Source organism: Anabrus simplex, chromosome 1, assembly GCF_040414725.1.
Source record: "Anabrus simplex isolate iqAnaSimp1 chromosome 1, ASM4041472v1, whole genome shotgun sequence".
Classification (NCBI taxonomy): Eukaryota; Metazoa; Arthropoda; class Insecta; order Orthoptera; family Tettigoniidae; genus Anabrus; species Anabrus simplex.
In genome coordinates, this window is record NC_090265.1 from 929,939,831 (window position 1) to 929,960,093 (window position 20,263).

The window sequence follows — 20,263 nt, forward strand, 5'->3', positions numbered from 1 at the left end:
ATTATTATTATTATTATTATTATTATTATTATTATTATTATTATTATATAAGGTAAATACATCAGTAAATATTTAAGCCTGAATGTCTAGCTTCGACAACCGGTCTCCTGCACTTGGTGTCACTGGAACCGTGCAATATCAATCATAAACAACAACACAATAAAACGTGTAATAATATTTCCCAAGTAATGTGTGTAAATGCATGCACACAAAGCATGTTTAAAGTCTGCCGTCATAATGTAAAAATCCTTAACTTCAATTTTATACAATTTTACAACATTCTGTTTAATTGGTAACGTTTTGAAAGATGGTGAGTTGTTTTGATTTCTTTTGTTTGGGACACCTAAATGTGAAATACTCAGTATGATGTTTTATACCATCGAATGAAGGGAATACAGTTTTCAGTTAGAATTACAGCATTTTTAAGAGGTCAGGAATATAAAATACTTTATGAAAATCTTACTCAGCATTTTTGGTCAACGTGGTAGTTCTGGTGTGATTTGGTGATCTTTAATTGGAATTTTTATATGAATTAAATATCTCTAAGCGGTAGTTAGAAAACAATTCTCCCTTGACGTTTCAGGCATGATGCGATTTTCCTCATCTGACCTTAGGTTTTTCATTAAGGAGAAAATTCATTCTACAGTACGTGATTATTACTTGCAGAACAGAAAGACTATGCTCCACTTTTAACAGTAAATTTGCAGCTCCTGTTTCTTGAAAATAAATTTGCCCAAAGCTCGTCAAATAGGTTACTGATTCTTCCAATGACAACCATCTTAGGGGTACGTGTCATAGTAGAGACAAGAATTACTCTTCGGAAAATTCAAAGCAGGATTTCAGTTCTGCAAGCTACTTTCCAGAACAAGAGAAATCATTGAACACTTTAAACACTGACTTTTCAACACCGCGCGATAAATTTTGCATGCCTTTTGCGCAGAATTCTTTAGAATGTGGCAGTGACTGCTTTGATGATGTTTCAATGCTGTAATTCCTTGATTCACGTGAATTGTGGCGTAATTTACTAAGCCATTAACAGCATCATAACTGAATAAATGATCCATATTTAACATTTTCTCCCTTTACAGTGTTGAGAAGAGAATCTGTTTGAGGTTTCGTCAAAGTGTCCGTAAAATATATTAGACGGACACACTCATCCCTTTCTAAGGGTGAAAATATCTTACACATACAGGGTACATTTTTAGATAGCTCTTATAGGACGCATATTTCGATACACAAACCGCTGGTTCTTAAAAAGTTTCAGAACAATTTCTATAGAATAGAGCCCAACACATTCTCTCATTCTTTTCACTATCAGTACGTCCACACTGAAACTCGTTGATTTTAGAATTTTAAATTTTTTTTTACAAAGATGAAGCATGCTCCAAAATTTTTGGCAACAGGTATTGGTCCAGTGGATAGAGTAACGAAATTCAAATATCTGGGAGAAATAATTCAAGAAAATGGTTTAGACAAATCTGCAGCAGAAGAAAGGGTACACAAGATGGAAAGAGCGTATGGTATCAAAGAATTTTTATAACAAAAAGTGTCTATCTAAAAATCTTAAAATAAGACACTACACTACAGTGGTGAAGACGGAATACTTATATGCAAGTGAATGCCTGGTACTAAACTATACATTATATAAACTTGAGGTACTAGAAAGGAGAATCATGAGAAAATCTTAGGACATGTGAAAACAACAGAAGTATTGAAATTAAGATCTAATGATGAAATATACAGGAACATAGAAAAAATAACAGAAACCATAAGAAAAAGGCGATTGCAATTTTTCGGACATATTTACAGAATGGATGATTCCAGATTAACAAAAAGGATTTTCAAGTACCTCTGGGACAAAAAGGCAAGAAGTAAACAAATATTTAGAAAGAAATAATATGAGAAGGAGAAACTATGGACAGAGATATCTTTAGAAAGAGGCTAGTAAGTATGGAAGGATTCCAAGGAAGATTGAACAAGAAGCCTGGTGCGAAGTGGTCCGAGGACAGAAGGAAACAGCATAGTGAAAGGATGAAAGAACATTGGAAGGAGTGGAAGAGAAAACAACATAGTATGAGGAACTGAATTGAAATTGGCACGTCGTCCTTAGCAGGCCTCATCGGAAATAATAATAATAATAATAATAATAATAATAATAATAATAATAATAGTGTCAGTTAGTTTGTCCAACCCTTGACCCGTTTCTCTACGGGGTTGAGTATGAGGTGAGATGAATCTGTCATGGCGAGTTTTTAATGACCGGATGCCTTTCCTGACGTCAACCTCATCAGAAGAGTTAATGAGATGAAATGAATGACGTGATGTATGATAGTAGGAAGGGAGAGGGTGAAAATCGACGCCGGCACATAGCCTACTCCTGTCGAAGAGCACCAAGGGGTCTGCTCAAGTCTTAACGTCCACATCCGGCGGACGAATCACCATCGACAGCGTCATATTCCATCACTGCATATGAACACTGCGGAGAGGTCTGGAATTTATTCCAGGCTTTTGGAACGCATCAGAATGTTGGCCGGCAGTGTAGGGGAGGTGGTGTTATACAATTTCTAATGACTTTAAATCCATTGTAAATCCACAGCCTGTTTCCAGTCATTTGACCGGGTCGAGAATGGAATGAATAAAGCCCAGTTCTAGCGGCGAGGGTGGAAAATGTGCTGGCTGCCGAAGCCTGTCGCACACCTCTGGGGCAATGATTAATGAATGATTAATGGAATGAAATTATATTTTGTTGCTGGAATGAAGGATGACAGGGAAAACCGAAGTACCCGGTTAAAAACCTGTCCCGCCTCCGCTTTGTCCAGAAAAATCTCACGTGGAGTGACCGCGATTTGAACCACGGAACCCAGTGCCGAGAGGCCAGCACGCTGCCACCTGACCCGCAGAGGCTCTACTTTAATTTCATTAGTGCTCTTTAAATAATTTCAATGCTTAATGGTGTAATTGTACCAGAATTTATTTCATTTGACCTGGAGATGTCTGGAAGGAAGATGTCCTTGCGAGACAGGAATTAATTCGACACGATTATAATCCGCGACCGGGTAAAAAATCGAATCAAGGGTTCTCTGTAGGGAAAGGTTTGAAGCCACAATTCAGCCAAAGAACCGAACTTCTGATATCACAGTCATTAATATTTAAAAATGCATAGGATAATGCCAACCTGTTATAATACAGTATGAAAGTGTTCCTCAGTGTTTTTTAATTCACTGTAACTACCCATGAACGAAACTTCATCCCTTCAAAAAATAACTAGACTGGCTTCAAAGGGATCACATTACATAATCTTCGTGATGGTAAAGTAAACTGACAAGTGAATAATTCAAACTACATGCGTTTGGAAGCAGAAATAAAACCACTTGAAACGATAAACTGTTTCCAATACATCTGTAGACTACTGGAGACATGCCAAAGCATTTATTAACACTCTGTAACAACAGAGTCGATAAGAGTTCCACCAGAAGTTAGAAAAGATATTTTTGAGCAGAATACGTGCACTGGAGTAAATACATTTCTTATCATTTTAAATCAGTGGTACTTCTTATATATATGTGATGTACTTCACTGCACTTACATACGTAATAGTGTTTTTAAAAATTCAAGGGACTTGTGACTCTCATTATCATAACCATGGTACCTCCAGTTTTATGTGGAAATAAAACCATATGGAAGTGAATTTCTTTTCCAAAAACCCTACATCCAATGGCCGGGATTGGAAGGACGGGTGTTTTAGTGAAAATCCTTTGAGGATATCCAAAAAGCAAAACCAAACCCCACAGCACTTAACGCACTTAAAAGGGCCTTAGCCTTCCCAGTGACCGCTGCTTGTCCCGAAGGCCTGCAGATTACGAGGGGTCGTGTGGTCAGCACGACGCATCCTCTTGGCCGTTATTCTGGACTTTCGAGTCCGGGGCCGCCATTTCACCGTCAGATAGCTCCTCAATTCTAATCACGTAGGATGAATGGACCTCGAACCAGCCCTCAGGTCGAGAGAAAAATCCCTGACCTGGCTGGGAATCGAACCCGGGGCCTGCAGGCGAGAGACAGGCACGCTACCCCTACACCACGGGACCGGAATTGAGCATATCACTCAGCTATAATGCTGGAGGTGCTTTTCATTTGGTCTTCCGGCCTCAGAGTCCGATGTTTAATCACCTGCCGAGTCCAGGATTTTAAGAGGTTAACTCCAGATTTTGCTATTAGTAAGAAGTAAGCTCGGTAAGATAGTGCAAAAGCACGTAGTATGTTCTTGCACAAGGTATTTCCAAAAATAAAATGCACTTCATTTAGGAAAATATTTCTGGCTCAGAGACTGGGTCTTTGAACTCGTTAGTTTGAGGAGAACAATATTCAATGCTGATGACGGCGGGATGTCAACATCTACTGAATTTAATCTAACATTTACGCGAGAAATGAGCACATCAAGTGGCGATAGCTTCGTTGGGAATATCGCTTACTATAACAACTTTAACTGTTTCATTCTTGACAATACCTTTTAATTTATGAATTTCAAAAGAGGTTGCATCAGATTTCCTCCCAACAGACGGAAAGTAGCAGTGATATCATCATTATAACGTTATTAAAATGACATGAACCAAACAATGAGGTTTGTGAATGTATTTCAGACCCAATACTTTGTAGAGCTCATCGAGTGTATTTTATGTGGAATGGATAATCCCCACAAAAATGTTACGGGACACGAAGCCAGAGCTATTAGTTTACGCGCCAATTGGTGTTCACGCATCACCCGCTCCCAGCATATTTATGCTTTTTAGTATTGCCTGTCAACCAACAAACCAGGCACAGTAAATAGCTTGCGGTGGGAAGCACTGCCTACGTCCCACTTCCTCTCCCGTTTAGAGGATTTTTCACTCACTATACTCATGTTATTTCACTGTTCATCCATTTTGGCTGTGAAATTAAAATACCCGTTAAAAAATTCGGTTCTGGGATGGAGATAATAAGCTTACACATTGAGTCTGTAAATAAAAGTTCAGATAATGACAATAAATAAATGCTACGAAATTTGCTGTAATTAGATACTAGCCGTAACTTATGAGCCTCCTAATAAAACGTTAAATACATCAAAGTCACGTTTCTGTTTGTACAAATTAATGTTATTTGTTTACGTACAACGAAAAACATAGTAATGTATATGTATCTATACATAGACACATACATATTGTGCCATTTTAAAGTCGCTTATGGGTGCAATATATAGATACTGTCTAATCGAGGCGGTAGACACGTGCTCGGCACCGGGGGGAAAATGGGTTCAAATTCTCGTCAGGAAAGTCGAAGCATTTTGAAAGTGGATTACCACTTATCGAGAGACACATGCTAGTTTCATTTAGCCTTCACCAAAAATGAACACCATGTTAGATCCTGGATAAAAAGCGGCTGGGCATATATATCATCGCTGCTGCGCCAAAATCGAGAATGTGACAGTGCTCTGCCTATCTATTATATCCCTTAAGACCCACTTACATATTGCTATGCAGTCCATCAGAAATTTTTTCATTGAGTTCATTTTGCTATACGTGCGTGTAAAGAAAAATGAACGTTACTGTAACGTACTGTAGGAATGTCTGTTTGCATGACATATTTACCCACTCCTAGAACATGATGTATATACGGTTCCTTTTCCTTTACACTCTCGCATAAGAAAATGAACTCAACGAAAATTTATAATTACTCTATCACACTTAGTGACGAGGTTACGAATAGTGGAATCCTATACCTTCCACTCTGCCAAGGGCTTACGTGGCCTATACGGAAATGGACTTGTTTTGCATGCATGTAAAGTACATACGCAAAGAGAATTTCGGCTAAGCTGTACTATTTTCGTATAAAAATACGCTTATATTTGACGGATACAAGCTTCGAACCCTAACCTCAGAGGTCCTAAATATATTTTTTCTGTCGTTTTTCATCTTCACACCAAGTGAAGTCTGGAGTTGTACTTCAATTTAATCCATGGCCGATGAATTTTTAAAACAACGATTTCCTGTCCAACTATCACAGAAACCTCGTCACTTCCGAATGGCTCTTACCATATTAACATACATAAATACATACATACATACATACATACATACATACATACATACATACATACATACATACATACATACATACATACATACATACATACATACATACATACATACATACATACATGCATACATACATACATACATACATATGATATTTCATGTATGACAGACATACCCAAGTGGCGAATCGCTGCAGAGAAAACATATTGACGTGATGCACTGTTGATTTCCAGTTGTAGACTTGCCCGCAATGCACTTGCACTGAACACTCCCACTTCACTACGAAGTAACACTACACAGGTTTCTACCAATGTTTTCTTACTGGTTAGAAGTTATTACATTCAATCTTATCCTTCCAAGATATTCACTTCTTTAAATAAGCAGCCATTCTAGAAACTCACAACTTATTAGTACTTTTATTGTATCTATGTAATTATGTACGCAGCAACGTTAATAGGCAAATATTGTTATTCTAACATATCATATACTAGGTAAGGATTAAGTTTTTTTTTTTACAGTTGTTACAGTTGGAAATTACTTTCCAACCATATTGAATATCTACTGTGTTCGTCACTTTTGGTTTGATACTTAGAAGATAAAACACAAACTGACATTCTTATCTTGCCTTGTCTTAGTAGAGATTTGTACGAAAGAAGAGTGGAATGGCGATGAGGTGCCATCAAGTGAACAAAAGAAAGTCACATTACTACACTGTTTGTATACAGATGAGGCATGTGAATCACTGGGAGGACAAAGGAGTCCCCTCAGGACGAATACGTCCTACTATTGTACCGACAACAGCAGCTTTGCTCCCATCAAGATGCAGACAGAATTCTTGTAAGAAAATGCTCACATCCAGGATATATTCCAAATGCTCCAGTATCAGTCACATATAAACACTGTAAAGGTACATATATGGGCGCTGTAAAACACGTATTATTCAGTTGAAAGTATATTCTATAGCTGACTTCAATTTATGAAAGACCTCATAATTATGGCGCACAATCTTGGATGATATTCCGACAAATTTCTATTTTACACACATAGAATACCATTTCTTGAAATAAATGTTAAAATCTTCACAATCCTCATTAGTGCACTGATGTTAATAAAAATTATTTTACTACATAATTTACGCTAATAATCCGCATTCAGCATTCATTTCCAATTTAAATTAAGATTGAAAATCAGTGAAAATGACTGGCACAACCTTAACAGCGTCATAAAAAAACACAAGTCTGGAAAAACATAACAACAAAGTAGTCTTCGCTACACGAATACCACCTATAAACGAAAAAAAAATTAGATACTTCCGTCACAAGAATCTCTCCCTTAATAACCTGGATCCAATTCGCCCATTCTTATTCTAAAGCGTTTATAAAAGTATTGTTGGTAAGATTAATTGACACTCTATATCCAAGACGGCAGGACACTTGTTGTCGGATTTTCGAAGGCAAAGGACGCACGCGAACTAGCCTGCTTCGCGATACCAACTGCGCGGGCACAACAGAATGCATGAACTACGAGAGAGGCTGGTCGTGCTATAAATACATACAATGGCAATCCTCCAACACGGCGAGTCAGGGATGCCCAAAATTACAATTATCAACACAACTAGTTGAATCAATGATCACTCTTGGTCACCTGGTCACAAGGGACCAAGCAAAGCCAGTCATGTGGAACGACAGTAGGACATTGATGTTTACTGAAAATAATCACGTGTGCATCATTTTACTAGATTGTTACCAATTAGAACTCGATTTATATGTCGCTCTAAGCAAACAATGTGCCCGTGAGAACTTATTCGCCGGGCTGAGTGGCTCAGACGGTTGAGGCGTTGGCCTTCTGTCCCAAGCTTGGCAGGTTCGAACCTGTCTCAGTCCGGTGTATTTGAAGGTGTTCAAATACGTCAGCCTAGTATCGGTAGACTTACTGGCACGTAAATAAAACTCATGCGGAGTCTTCGAAGATTGTAAAAGGTAGTTAGTGGGAAGTAAAGCCATTGTTCTTATTACAACTTATTCTTAGAACTTAGGTTTTGGTCGTTTATGACGAGTATTATTCATTGACTAATACTGAGAAAAATAATTCGACAGGATTTGGCTATATGCCTACATAGCGTTTCATCCTCTCCTTACCTCATCATTATCAATGTCACACACACACACACACACACACACACACACACACACACACACACACACACACACACACACACAGAGACGAGCATGTCATCTATGGGTGTCAACTAGAAAGACTCTTGCACAGGCCTCTTCGGAGGTCACACATCATCATATCACATCATCAATAATAATAATAATAAAAATAATAATAATAATAATAATAATAATAATAATAATAATAATATTTTTACGTCCCACTAACTACTGCCAAGGTGCCGGAATTTTGACCCGCAGGAGTACTTTTACGTGCCAGTAAACCTACCGACACGAGGCTGACGCATTTGAGCACCTTCAAATGCCACCGGACTGAGCCAGGATCGAACCTGCCAAGTTAAAGGCCAGCACCTGAACCGCCTGAGCCACTCAGCCCGGCTCACATCACATCAACATTATTATTTAAATGCTTTATGATCCCCTCGCCTTCCTTCTGTATTATCAACAGGGCCAGAATTTATAGGCACTGAATATAGTACAAATAAGCACGCATGTAGGCACTAAACTAGCTTAAATAGGCCCGTAGTAGACTCCATTGTGTAAAAGAGGCAACAGGGTAGAAAAAAATGCTTATAATTTAGTATTGCACTCAATGGCTATGAAAGTAACTCGAACAACTAACAAATTTTCAATATTTTTAAGTAATAATTGTGTTCTGTTGTCATCAATAATGTTTCAATTTTGTGAGAAAGATCTCTCACAATCACATGAAGTGATGGGACGAAACTTCATGAATCTACTTCACCTCGTAGCACATTCTTATACTTTCGCTATCTATTTTCACTCTGGATTTCTTTTCAGGACCTAATTCCCTGACAGCGGCTAACTGTTCAGATGTTTGTTCAAGACTTCCCCTAACTTCTTCCACAATCCCAATCGACTCTAAAAGGGGCAAGCCGCTCTTTTCCTACACCGTGATCGCTCCCGCCAGCTTGCTGAAGTCGGCCTTAAAGAATGCCGAGTCTGATGGAACCGATAGGCATTGCATGGCTTTCTGCAGCATTGATGCGCATGGTATGATTTTGTTTCTGTAGTTTTCTGAAAATTCTTTAAATGCTGAATGCTCCAGTTTTTGCAGTAGGATATTTTCTCCCGCCATAGCAGTACTCATATCTGAAGTAAATTGCCGTTGGTTACTATTCACTGGTGTGTAGTAGAAAGGCTCCCTTGATACAATTTGCTGAACTCGTTTCAGGCTCATCACTGTAGTTTTTGCTGTTCTATGTGATCTTGTTTTCATACTTGATCTGAAAAATAATAACTATGAATCTTACATTGTTTCAGTATGTTCAATTTCTGTTGTTGGGATAAATGGCAATAATGCTTAGCATATATTATGCAGTTGTTTCATATATATATAACAGAAAAGGCGTCAGAGAGGTATGAATTAATACGTAATTTACATGAGAATGTGTCCTTAAATAATTCCCAGTTTTAATTTGGCAGTATTGTGAATTCACTAGAGCCTGGAGTTACTTTCGAATTATTTAAAAGGGAGTTTTAATAATTGCATTACGTAAATATGTTTCACAGAAAATGAATCACAGTTCAAAATACCAATTTAATTCTCATCCACTCTGTGAAAAGAAACCGCCGTGTGGTCTCAAGGTAACGTTCTAGCATTTATATGTTAGCTATACTGTATAAATTTCAGAAATTTCATTGCTTTACAGCATTGCAACAAAACAATTTGCCACAATGCGTAAATTAATAGGCCTATAAATGCTACAACGAAATGTGATCGTAATCCACCGTAATAAAAGCATAAAAGGGACAAACGAACTTATCTCGTTATTGCAAAGTTGACTGAAGCCTATACCCTTCCTTCAGTAGTGAAGTTGGGATCTCCAGTGGTCCACTGCTTCAGCCAGTAGGACTTGAAAGATTTTTATTTAGGCATTGTCGAACACACATTTTCAAGGTAGATCTCAAGACGTTCTCAAGATGAAGTATTCAAAAATTCGCAGTGAGAGGGAGCTAGTGGATACGGATGTGTACAACATAGTTCCACGGTGATTGTTTCTCGCATATCCTAAGAGGTGGGAAGGGTGGAAGGCTTCGATGTCAAATTGTACATGTTAGCTCTTAAAAAATTCTCCAGGCACTATTTCTAGAGACTTCCGAGAATTATCGTTATCGTTAGTGAGGTAGACACATGTTGAGAAAGAAGTAAATAATTCTGTCGACCACAACAGATAGAATATCACGCATTGGAAGAAAATTGTTTACATTTAAAGAGCGTCAAAATGCATTAAATAGGCAATTATGCTCCAATTAGGTACGAATCCCTTAAATAGGTATTTATAGGCACAATAAACTGAGGAATTCTTGCTAAAGAAGAACCTAAAACGGATTTATATTTTGAAAGTCTTCGTTTCTGTGTACACGAATAAAATCGGGAAAGAGGCAAAATCTCATAGCTAATTATCAGTAGCACAAATGAGCCAACAGTAATAAGAAATAGGTAGCTTAATAATAATAATATAATAATAATAATAATAATAATAATAATAATAATAATAATAATAATAATAATAATAATAATAATAATAATCACAATGTTATTGGCTTTACGTCCTACTAACAACCTTTACGGTTTCTGGAAAGGCCACGGTGAAGGTTGATTGTTCCGCCAGTAAATCTACTGACACATAGCAGGAGTATTTGAGCCCCTTAATCTACCACCGGAAAGAACCGGGATCCATCACACCGATAATGTTTGTTCACATTTTGAAATTCATAGTAAATCTATATATATATAAAGGACAATATCAGTCTGTCTGTCCGTCTGTCCGTCTGTCTATTCCTTATATAAATTCTTACCGTTCCAACAATCTGAACCAAATGCTGTATACTTACCTTTTAGGAACATGTGGGTAATTATATCTACAAGAAATGTTAACATTCCTCTCTATTCCCTAGATTTAGGCCCTTGGGTACATTAACATAGGGCAAATCGAATTTGTCGTACAAGGGCGAGACAAAGCTCACTTTAAGCTTAACGATGCGAAGAGCAAAACTCGGTGAGGCCCTCCGAGCCACGAAAACTATGTTTTCAGGGCCTAAAATCAACCATTGTGGAGATATTGAGATCGCAGTACCCCGATCTAGGAATAGGATGAAGAAATGACCAGCCGTAAAAATGACAACATCAGCTATAGTAGAACTAGCAAATGTGTCTGTGCTTCTCTATGGTATTTTTCATAGTATACGGATGTCGAAGTAAATTACTGTAAATGCAGCGGGTAAGATTGCTTTAAAATTGCATGACACTTAGCGTTATCCAGAAACAGTGGGGGGAGGTTCCCAATCTTTGTTTCCAATGTAAAGTGCGAGTTGCGGAGTTGTGATGATAGCGGCAGTCTCACTTCCCTACTGCCATTCACAACCGAGTAGGGAAATTTTCATTATAATGGCAGGCCACATTACCTACTACGCGGCCATAATCGATTTGGGGAGTTTTCGTTACAATGGCAGGCCTCCTTTCCTTCTTTCAGACAGATTACAGTTGCGAAGATTTTATAATAATGGGAGGCACCTTCCATACTGCCAGTCAAAATTGAGATGTGCTGTTATAATTATAATGGCAGGCCCCTTTTCTTAATGTGAGTCACACCAAGTTTGTTTCCATTATAATAGCAGGCCACTATTCCTAATGCCCATCATATTTTAGACGGGTAGATTTGTTTATAATGGCGGACAAACCTGCCTATTCCCAGGCACAATCGGTTAGGGGAGATTTGAACAAAATTGCGTGCTCCCTTGACTTTTGCCAGGCAAATCTAGATGGGAAATATTCATTAAAATGGTAGTCCCTCCTTACTAATGCCAGTTACACAGGAGTTCGAGAAGGATATATCTTTATGTTACAGCTAAATACACAGCATTTGGTAGAAATATATCCGGTAGTTTTCAAGTTATAAGTTACGATTTTATTTGTATAGATACATAAGGCATCTGCTCCACGTACAACACCTTTTGGGTTATGTCCGCTTGACTTAGCATGCAAAACCGACCGTTAATGACATCTCGCTTATTAATTCCCCCCCGTCGAAACAATGCACATGAGAAAAACTTTTAAAAAAGGATTTCCATCAAGGCTGGTCGATTTTCAGTCAGGTTGGTCGTCTACATATAGTGAGAGAGTTAAATCACTTTTTCGGTTCCCTATAAACCCCCAGTCCATTCCAGAATTTGAAATGGCATGTATCGTAGAACCTACCTTTGGACAGGTGGATGCTAAATGTAAAGTTTGGTTGAAATATCTTCAGTAGTTTTCAAGTTATAAGAAATTCACTTTACACCGACCAGCTTTTGAGTAAATTCTGTCGGGACTTGTAATGAAAAACCGTCCGTTCATGGTAACTCCCTTATTAATCCTCCTATCAAAATGATGCACACGAGAAAAAAATTTTAGAAATTGATTTCCATTTGGAAGGTTTATGTCCATTAATGTTGAATGTGCATATCTTGTGGGAGTGCAACATCATGCTCTTCTTATTTTCGATAAACCTCCCCAGTAAATTTAGGTATTCAGAAATAATATTGGCCCTTAAACCTACCCAAGGACAGGTGGATTCTAACTATCAAGTTTGGTAGAAATATATCCGGTAGTTTTCAAGTTATAAGAACTCAGACGGGGCCGACGACCTCGATGTTAGGCCCCTTTAAACAACAAGCAACAAGCATTAAGAACTCAGACAAACAAACAAACAAACAAACAAACAAACAAATAAACAGACAGACAAACCGAGAAACCGACAAACAGACACCAAAGCTAAAAATATGCACATGACCATTATTACACCTGAAACGGATAACTGTAAGGAAATTTCGCCGAAATAGTCAATGTACAGGCACACGGCCGTTACGATTTAATTTATATAGATATTGGCCTGGTGTTCGAAGTAGGCTTGTGCGTAAATGCAGGCTAGGCTAAGAAGAGATTCTGCTACACTTATGACAGTCTAGAAAAAAGCACTGTTGGAGTATGCCACCCCTAGTGGTGGAGAAAGGGAGGGGTTGGCATATAAATGTAATCGAAAATATTGTCAATTCATACGTTTCGGTCTCGCAGAGATGAACAGCAACACTGCATGTCGTTTAAGTGTACGTCCATCCCCATCGGTATGGGGCGTGGGTGGAAACGGTGTGAAATATCAGTAAACGTCATAATAACGAATTGTACAAACAATCGCTCCACATAAAATTAACAGGTAATAAAATACCTACACGTAAATAATCAAAAAATTGCCCTGTTTATATAGCTAGAAACTTACTATGCGTCAGTTGGCGTAAGTATTAACGATAACCTATGTGTAGGCGGACATACGTGATATATGCAGTTAGAGGGTTAAGTTTCGTCAGTAGAATGTGTATATGAATGTAGGTAAATGTTTTGAGAATTCATCTACACAGTCATGGATTCTGGGCTAGAGCGCTTACAACGTGCGGTATATACAGATGTAGGGCGATCCGTCACAAAACATGTGGGTGTCCAAATTTTTATCTGAATAGCACGAATGTTAGAAGCACAAGCACATTTGATGTTGGAATTATTGGTGAGGTATTTAGATTTTGAAGTTCAGCTCTTCAACTTCGAAGCCATGTACAGTCCCTGGTCAAACTGTTATTAAGAAAATTTGCATAGGAAAACGAACACAGTGAAAATTTTTCTGATGACCTGCAAATCTATATGTGGTTGGGAGGCGTGACCGGTCTGAAGGAAAATAATAGATAGGAAGAGTATTGTCAGATACGTGGTATTGCTCGCGCAGTGGCGTTATATATAATCCACCTATCCAAACGTAGGTTTCAGCGTCCACACCATTTCGAAGGACTGGGGGTTTATAAGGAGGCCGAATCAGTGATTTTACTATCTCACAAAATATCCATGATCAACCTTAAAAGAAATCTACCATCCTGAAAGTAAATCAATATCTAAAACTTTTTCTGATATAGGCATTTTTTCGATAGAAAGATTAATAAAGGAGATATTCTTAATGGAATGTTATAGAGTCTTATTCCTAGCGGACATAGCCCATTAAAGGGTGCCGTAGTACTGGTTTTTTTCACTTGCGTTTACGTCACACGTTCACAAATATTTCTTATGGTGATGATGTGATAGAACAGGGATGAGAGTAAGAAGGAAAATGAAGCGATCGTGGCCTTAGTTAAAGTAGAGCTCCAGCATTTGCCTGGTGTGAAAATTGGAAACCACGGAAAATCATCTTCAGGGCTGCTGACAGTGGGTTCGAACCTACTATCTCCCGAAATCAAGCTCACAGCTGCATGCCCCTAAGCGCATGGCCAACTCGCTCGGTGCTGATTTCTTATATCTAGAAAACTACTGGAGATATTTCAACTAAACTTCATATTAGATTCCACATATCCAAAGATACACCAACAACAGGCGTACGTACTGGGTGCTGATTTGTTATAACTGGAAAACTGCTGAAAATTTTTAATTATTGTTTCGGATAAGGCGGTTACTTTCCATACTGTTCGGAGGCCAGTTGTTCGAAATTGGACGCCTAACACCGGCCTCTGTCATTTTGGTACTTCTGCGTGGTTTCGTCCTTATTCAAGAGAAGTAAGAAGTATTTAGGCAGTAACTCATTTCGTGCACCAAACCACCTATCCCAGCCGTACACCCAAGTAATAACAACAGCACACACTTCCACAACAAAGACAAAAGCATAGGCTTCCTTAAAGTTTCCGTTTGCAGTTCTCCGTCAGTCCGCGCTTAGCGTTGACTAACAAGTCACAGGGTCAGACTCTAAAGGCCACGATGCACAGAAAGCTAAGTTACACTAAGCTACGCTATGCTAAGTAATGCGAAGCTGTGTTGTGCTATGTCACGGATAAGAAGCTACGCTGAGCTAAACTGTGCTAAGCAGCCGTTTGAAGATGGCGGATTGATTGAAGAGGAGGCCTTTTTGATTGGCCGCTCTCGTGGAAGAAGAAGGAAGAGAATGGAAGAGAAAGCGGAGAAGATTCTGTACACGGGAAATTGGTGGGAGAATAATTCATGGTGAATTCCATCATTTAATTCAAACAGTTTGATGAACTTCTCTCTGTTAAGAAATACTGAATATGAATTATTCAATATAGTGTAGAAATGTATGTAAAAGCAATGAACGATTCATACAATCAATTTCCACAGTTTCATTTATTTGCTGCCAACATTTGTCTTTCATGGTTATCTCTCTTTAATAATTTGACAAACAAGTTTATTTTTGTATCTCTTCAACGAGTCTTTTATCCCTTAGTCTGCGATAATAGTTGAAAAGCACAGAAGAAATTAAACAATAAAATAGCTGCTGTATTGAGGTAATTTATCAAAGCCACACACATAAAACGACCGTTTGCTAGACACCGGGCAAAAAGTGATTGTGCGCATGCGCGAAGCCAGCCACAGCCATGAAAATCGCCTCCTTGGCGATCTGTAAAATGTAGCTTGGCACGGCTTAGGTTAGCGTACGTAGCTTAGCATAGCAGTCTGTGTGTGCCATTCCAGGTAACTTAATTGGAGCGACTCTTTTCGTTCAGTTGCTTAGCATTGCGTGGCTTAGCTCGGCTTTCTGTGTGTGGTGGCCTTAAGAGTTGCAGGACATGACGTCAGGTCGAGCTGCTTCTCACCCGCCTAACTGTACGTCACACACTTCCATAACAGCAGCAGGAAAATCATTTCCACGATAACAGAACGACAAATGTAGTGGACAAAGAAGCATTAGATTAAATGACGGACTTCAAGTACCTCTAATAAAGAATTGGGCTCACATGTAAGCGCCTGACATTCAGTACGTCAGCAACGAACAAATAATGTAGGCCTTCATGTGTATTAATGTTACATTGTTTCGGCAGTGAAATGCAAGGAATAATGGGCGAAGACCATGTTGCCTTTAGCCTCTAGAGCAGGCAACACAAAACTAACATTCCACCTTTTTTCTTAGAATATTCCGCTTAGTGTAACTGTACTTTCATTTTGATTAACCCGTCAATTCGGGTGGATACACCTGCTTTAATATAAATTCGTGTCAACCAAAGACTCGTATTCATGACAGTATATATACTGCATGTTGTTTATACAATTGGCTTAACGTCGCACCGACACAGATTGGCGACGGTGGAATACAAAAGGCCTAGGAGTGGGAAAGAAACGGACGTGACCTTAATTAAAGTGCAGCCCCAGCATTTGCCTGGTGTGGAAATGGAAATCCACGGAAAACCATTTCTAGGGCTGCCGACAGTGGGGCTCAAATCCACTATTTCCCGGATGCAAGCTCACAGCTGCGCGCCCCTAACCACGCGGCCATCTCGCCCGGTCTGTATATTATTAACGAATGCAATTGGAAGAAATTCTGACAGCACTGCTTACTTCCAGTAGTACAACAACGAAATTAAGTTAAAACGTCAATTATATGAAAAATACAACAAAAAATTACATGAAAAATGCATTACAAAAGACAGAAAAAAACAAGACATTTTATAAGATAAAAGGATATTAAAAGGGAAATGCATTTAAACCAGAAACGGAAAAAACACGACAGTTAAAGTTTACATACGAATACGGTAACGCTATAATTAAAAGCAATCACATAGCCTATAACTGTTTTTACAAGTTGCTTTACGTCGCACCGACACAGCTAGGTCTTACGGCGACGATGGATCAGGAAAGGTCTAGGAGTGGGTAGGAAGCGGCCGTGGCCTTAATTAAGGTACAGTCCCAGCATTTTCCCGGTGCGAAAATGGAAACCACGGAAAACCACCTTCAGCGGTGCCATCAGTGGGGTTCGAAACCACTCTCTTCTGAATACTGGATAATGGCCGCACATAAGCGACTGCAGCTATCGATCTAGGTCACATATAAATTAACACAAAATTATTTCATCTTATTCTTATTCTTATTCTTATTCTTATTCTTATTCTTATTCTTATTCTTATTCTTATTCTTATTCTTATTCTTATTCTTCTGTCCCACGAACTGAAAAATATATCCAAACTGTTTTAGCTATGTCAAATTAATTAATTAATTAATTAATTATTTATTTAATTAATTAATTAATTTATTTATTTATTTATCGTCTTATTTTTTATGTGTTCCACCACCACGACTGCCAGTTACCTTCCGTTGAAATATTGACTGAAGGAGTTCATTTAGCCATGGGGGCCGAGCATGATGATGATGATGACGAAGATGACAATTGTTTACATTATTATTATTATTATTATTATTATTATTATTATTATTATTATTATTATTATTATTGGCTGAATGGTCAGCGTACTGGCCTTCGGTTCAGAGGGTCCCGGCTTCGATTCCCGGCCGGGTCGGGGATTTTAACCTTCATTGGTTAATTCCAATGGCTCGGGGGCTGGGTGTTTGTGCTGCCCCAACATCCCTGCAACTCACACACCACACACAACACTATCCTCCACCACAATAACACGCAGTTACCTACACATGGCAGATGCCTCCCACCCTCATCGGAGGGTCTGTATTACAGGGGCTGAACTCGGCTAGAAATAGCCACATGAAATTATTATTATTATTATTATTATTATTATTATTATTATTATTATTATTATTATTATTATTATTATTATTATTATTATTGTATAATTATTTGTACTTCTCCTAATTATAAAGACAACTGTCTTCCGTAATAAAAAATTCAACGATTACGATAAAAGAGACTATTTCGTCAGGATCGCTAGTGGCAGCTGTTTTCTGCTTGTCTGCGTTCTGCAGCATCAACGTCACGGAGATACAGAGTGATTATGGGTTTACACTCATTGACAGATATAATAGTCTTCTATGGAATTCTGCATTTTGACTGTTCGTCCTTAAGACTGACAAGGTCAATCTCAGTCCACGGCACCTTCCAGATTTTTGGCACACGTCTTCATCTGATACAGGCTGTTGAAAAACGTTTCTCCAGCGATTTATACATTCTTTCAATGAATTTATTTTGCCCCAATCATCTCATTGTTGTTCACAGTGTTATGGGTCTTTATGCACTATCTAAGCCAGTGTAGACGATATGTAATGAAATGGCGAATTGCTTTTAGATCTTGGAGTGTCCAAGGGCGTGTTCGGCTCACCAGGTGCAGGTCTTTTGATTTGTCACACGTAGGCGACCTTGCGCATCGGGATGAGGGTAAAATGATAATAAAGGCGACACATACACCCAGCCTCCATGCCAGCGGAGTTAGCCAATGATGGTTGAAATGGCCGACCCTGCCGTGAATCGAACCCGGGACCCCTGCGATCAAAGGCCAGCACGCTAACTATTTAGCCAAGGAGCCGAACATGCCTCTCTGTTATAAGGGATCGTGTTTCATATCTTTATGTTGGACTTAAGGATGTGTTTGTGTTATTCTAATGATCCTCTCCATTTTCCTAGGTCATCTTTACACTAAATGTTTGTCATTTACTTTGGAAGATAACTTTCGGGCATTATAACTACGTGGTCTAATAATGCTGGTAGTATTGGCTTCTCACAAGATACTGACATAATCACATCGGTCTGATAATTTCACTCAAGAGATCCTCCTAGGATGGTGATGATGACATATTTTCCGGATGTTAGAAGCCGTCTGTGTCTTGTCTAAAGTTTCAAATTGAGTATTGCGCGGGCAAGTTCGCGATTAACTTGAAGAGAATTTAGCAGAAACCGAATTGCAGCCTAGTATTGATAAGAAAGAGACAATATCACTGCATTATCGCCCAAAATCCATAGAAAATATTAAGGGAATTTTCACTTTCCCTTTAAAGGAAGAATGCAATAGCTATGCTGTATAAAGCCAATTTAGACCATGAGTAGCAGATCGTTGGGCTATTTCCCTGAATTAATAACAATTTGAATCGTACACTGCTGGTTTTATTCTCACGGGTGTACGTACAGTACAAACATAACATTTGCTCCTAACGTAATTTAATTCAGTGGAAACGGTACGCATTTGGAAGAGAATGTCAGGACGGATTACAGAGCCTCCCGAGCGCTGGAGCGATATAGGTCTGCGCATTGCTTCAATAAACCGCACAGGGAGAACTGGGGCTGTCACACAGGGTGGAAAATTGACTGACACAGTATGATACGTTGATATGAGCTAAAAGTTTGTCACGATTAACTATGACTGATGGACGTACCCACTGTTTGGCATATTGTCCATCTAGTTCTTAAAGACTACTGGGTGGAATATGTAAGACTGCCATCTCTGTAGGGGACACGAAGACCCTCCGAAAAGTGGAAGGTTAAAATCTCCTCTATCTGCAACTTCGGCACTACGTGGTTAGCCATGGACTAGCTGTCCTTACCCCCAGAATTTAACGTTTTAGTCTGTTTTGATATAGACTGAGTGAAATTCAGGGTGATGTGACTCACCAGAAGTTGAAATCTCGTTCGTAAACTGTTAACTTCATCATGGGAATTTGAACACATATCCTTCCGAGTGAACCGAGCACGCTTTTACTGCCTTGGCAAGCCAGCTCATATAATACGTGCTGGGCTGAGTGGCTCAGACGGTTAAGGCGCTGGCCTTCTGACCCCAACTTGGCAGGTTCGATCCTGACTCAGTCCGGTGGTATTTGAAGGTGCTCGTATCGGTAGATTTACTGGCACGTAAAAGAACTCCTGCGGGACTAAATTCCGGCACCTCGGCGTCTCCGAAAACCGTAAAAGAGTAGTTAGTGGGACGTAAAACAAATAACATTATTATTATTATATCATACGTAAGAAAAAAAGATAAATTGTCATATTTTTTTCCTGAAATGTGACCGTTAGGGAAGGTCCCATGTCTATATCCTAAACTATGTATAAATTAAACTGGACTTATGTTAACAATGTCCGCCTCTGTGGTGTAGTGGTTAGCGTGATTACCTACCACCTCCGGAGGCCCGAGTTCGATTGACGGCTCTACCATGACATTTGAAAAGTGGTACGAGGCTCTAATGGGGTCCATTCAGCCTCGGGAGGTCAACTGAGTAGAGGGAGGGTTCGATTTCCTCCTCAG

General features: G+C 39.0%; 1 protein-coding gene and 1 long non-coding RNA gene across 2 annotated transcripts in view; one reads left to right on the plus strand and one right to left on the minus strand.

Moving 5' to 3' along the window:
• The window catches only part of Scgdelta (sarcoglycan delta), a 545,288-nt gene extending 538,312 nt beyond the window's left edge, over positions 1 to 6,976 (minus strand). Inside the window, exon 1 of the mRNA XM_067148647.2 lies at positions 6,244 to 6,976. Within this exon, the coding sequence (XP_067004748.1) occupies positions 6,244 to 6,273 (30 nt within the window). The 5' untranslated portion in view covers positions 6,274 to 6,976. The remainder of the gene's footprint in view (positions 1 to 6,243) is intronic.
• LOC136874941 (uncharacterized) overlaps positions 1 to 20,263 on the plus strand; it is a 216,593-nt gene that overhangs the window by 72,815 nt on the left and 123,515 nt on the right. The gene's annotated exons all lie outside the window — the stretch shown is intronic.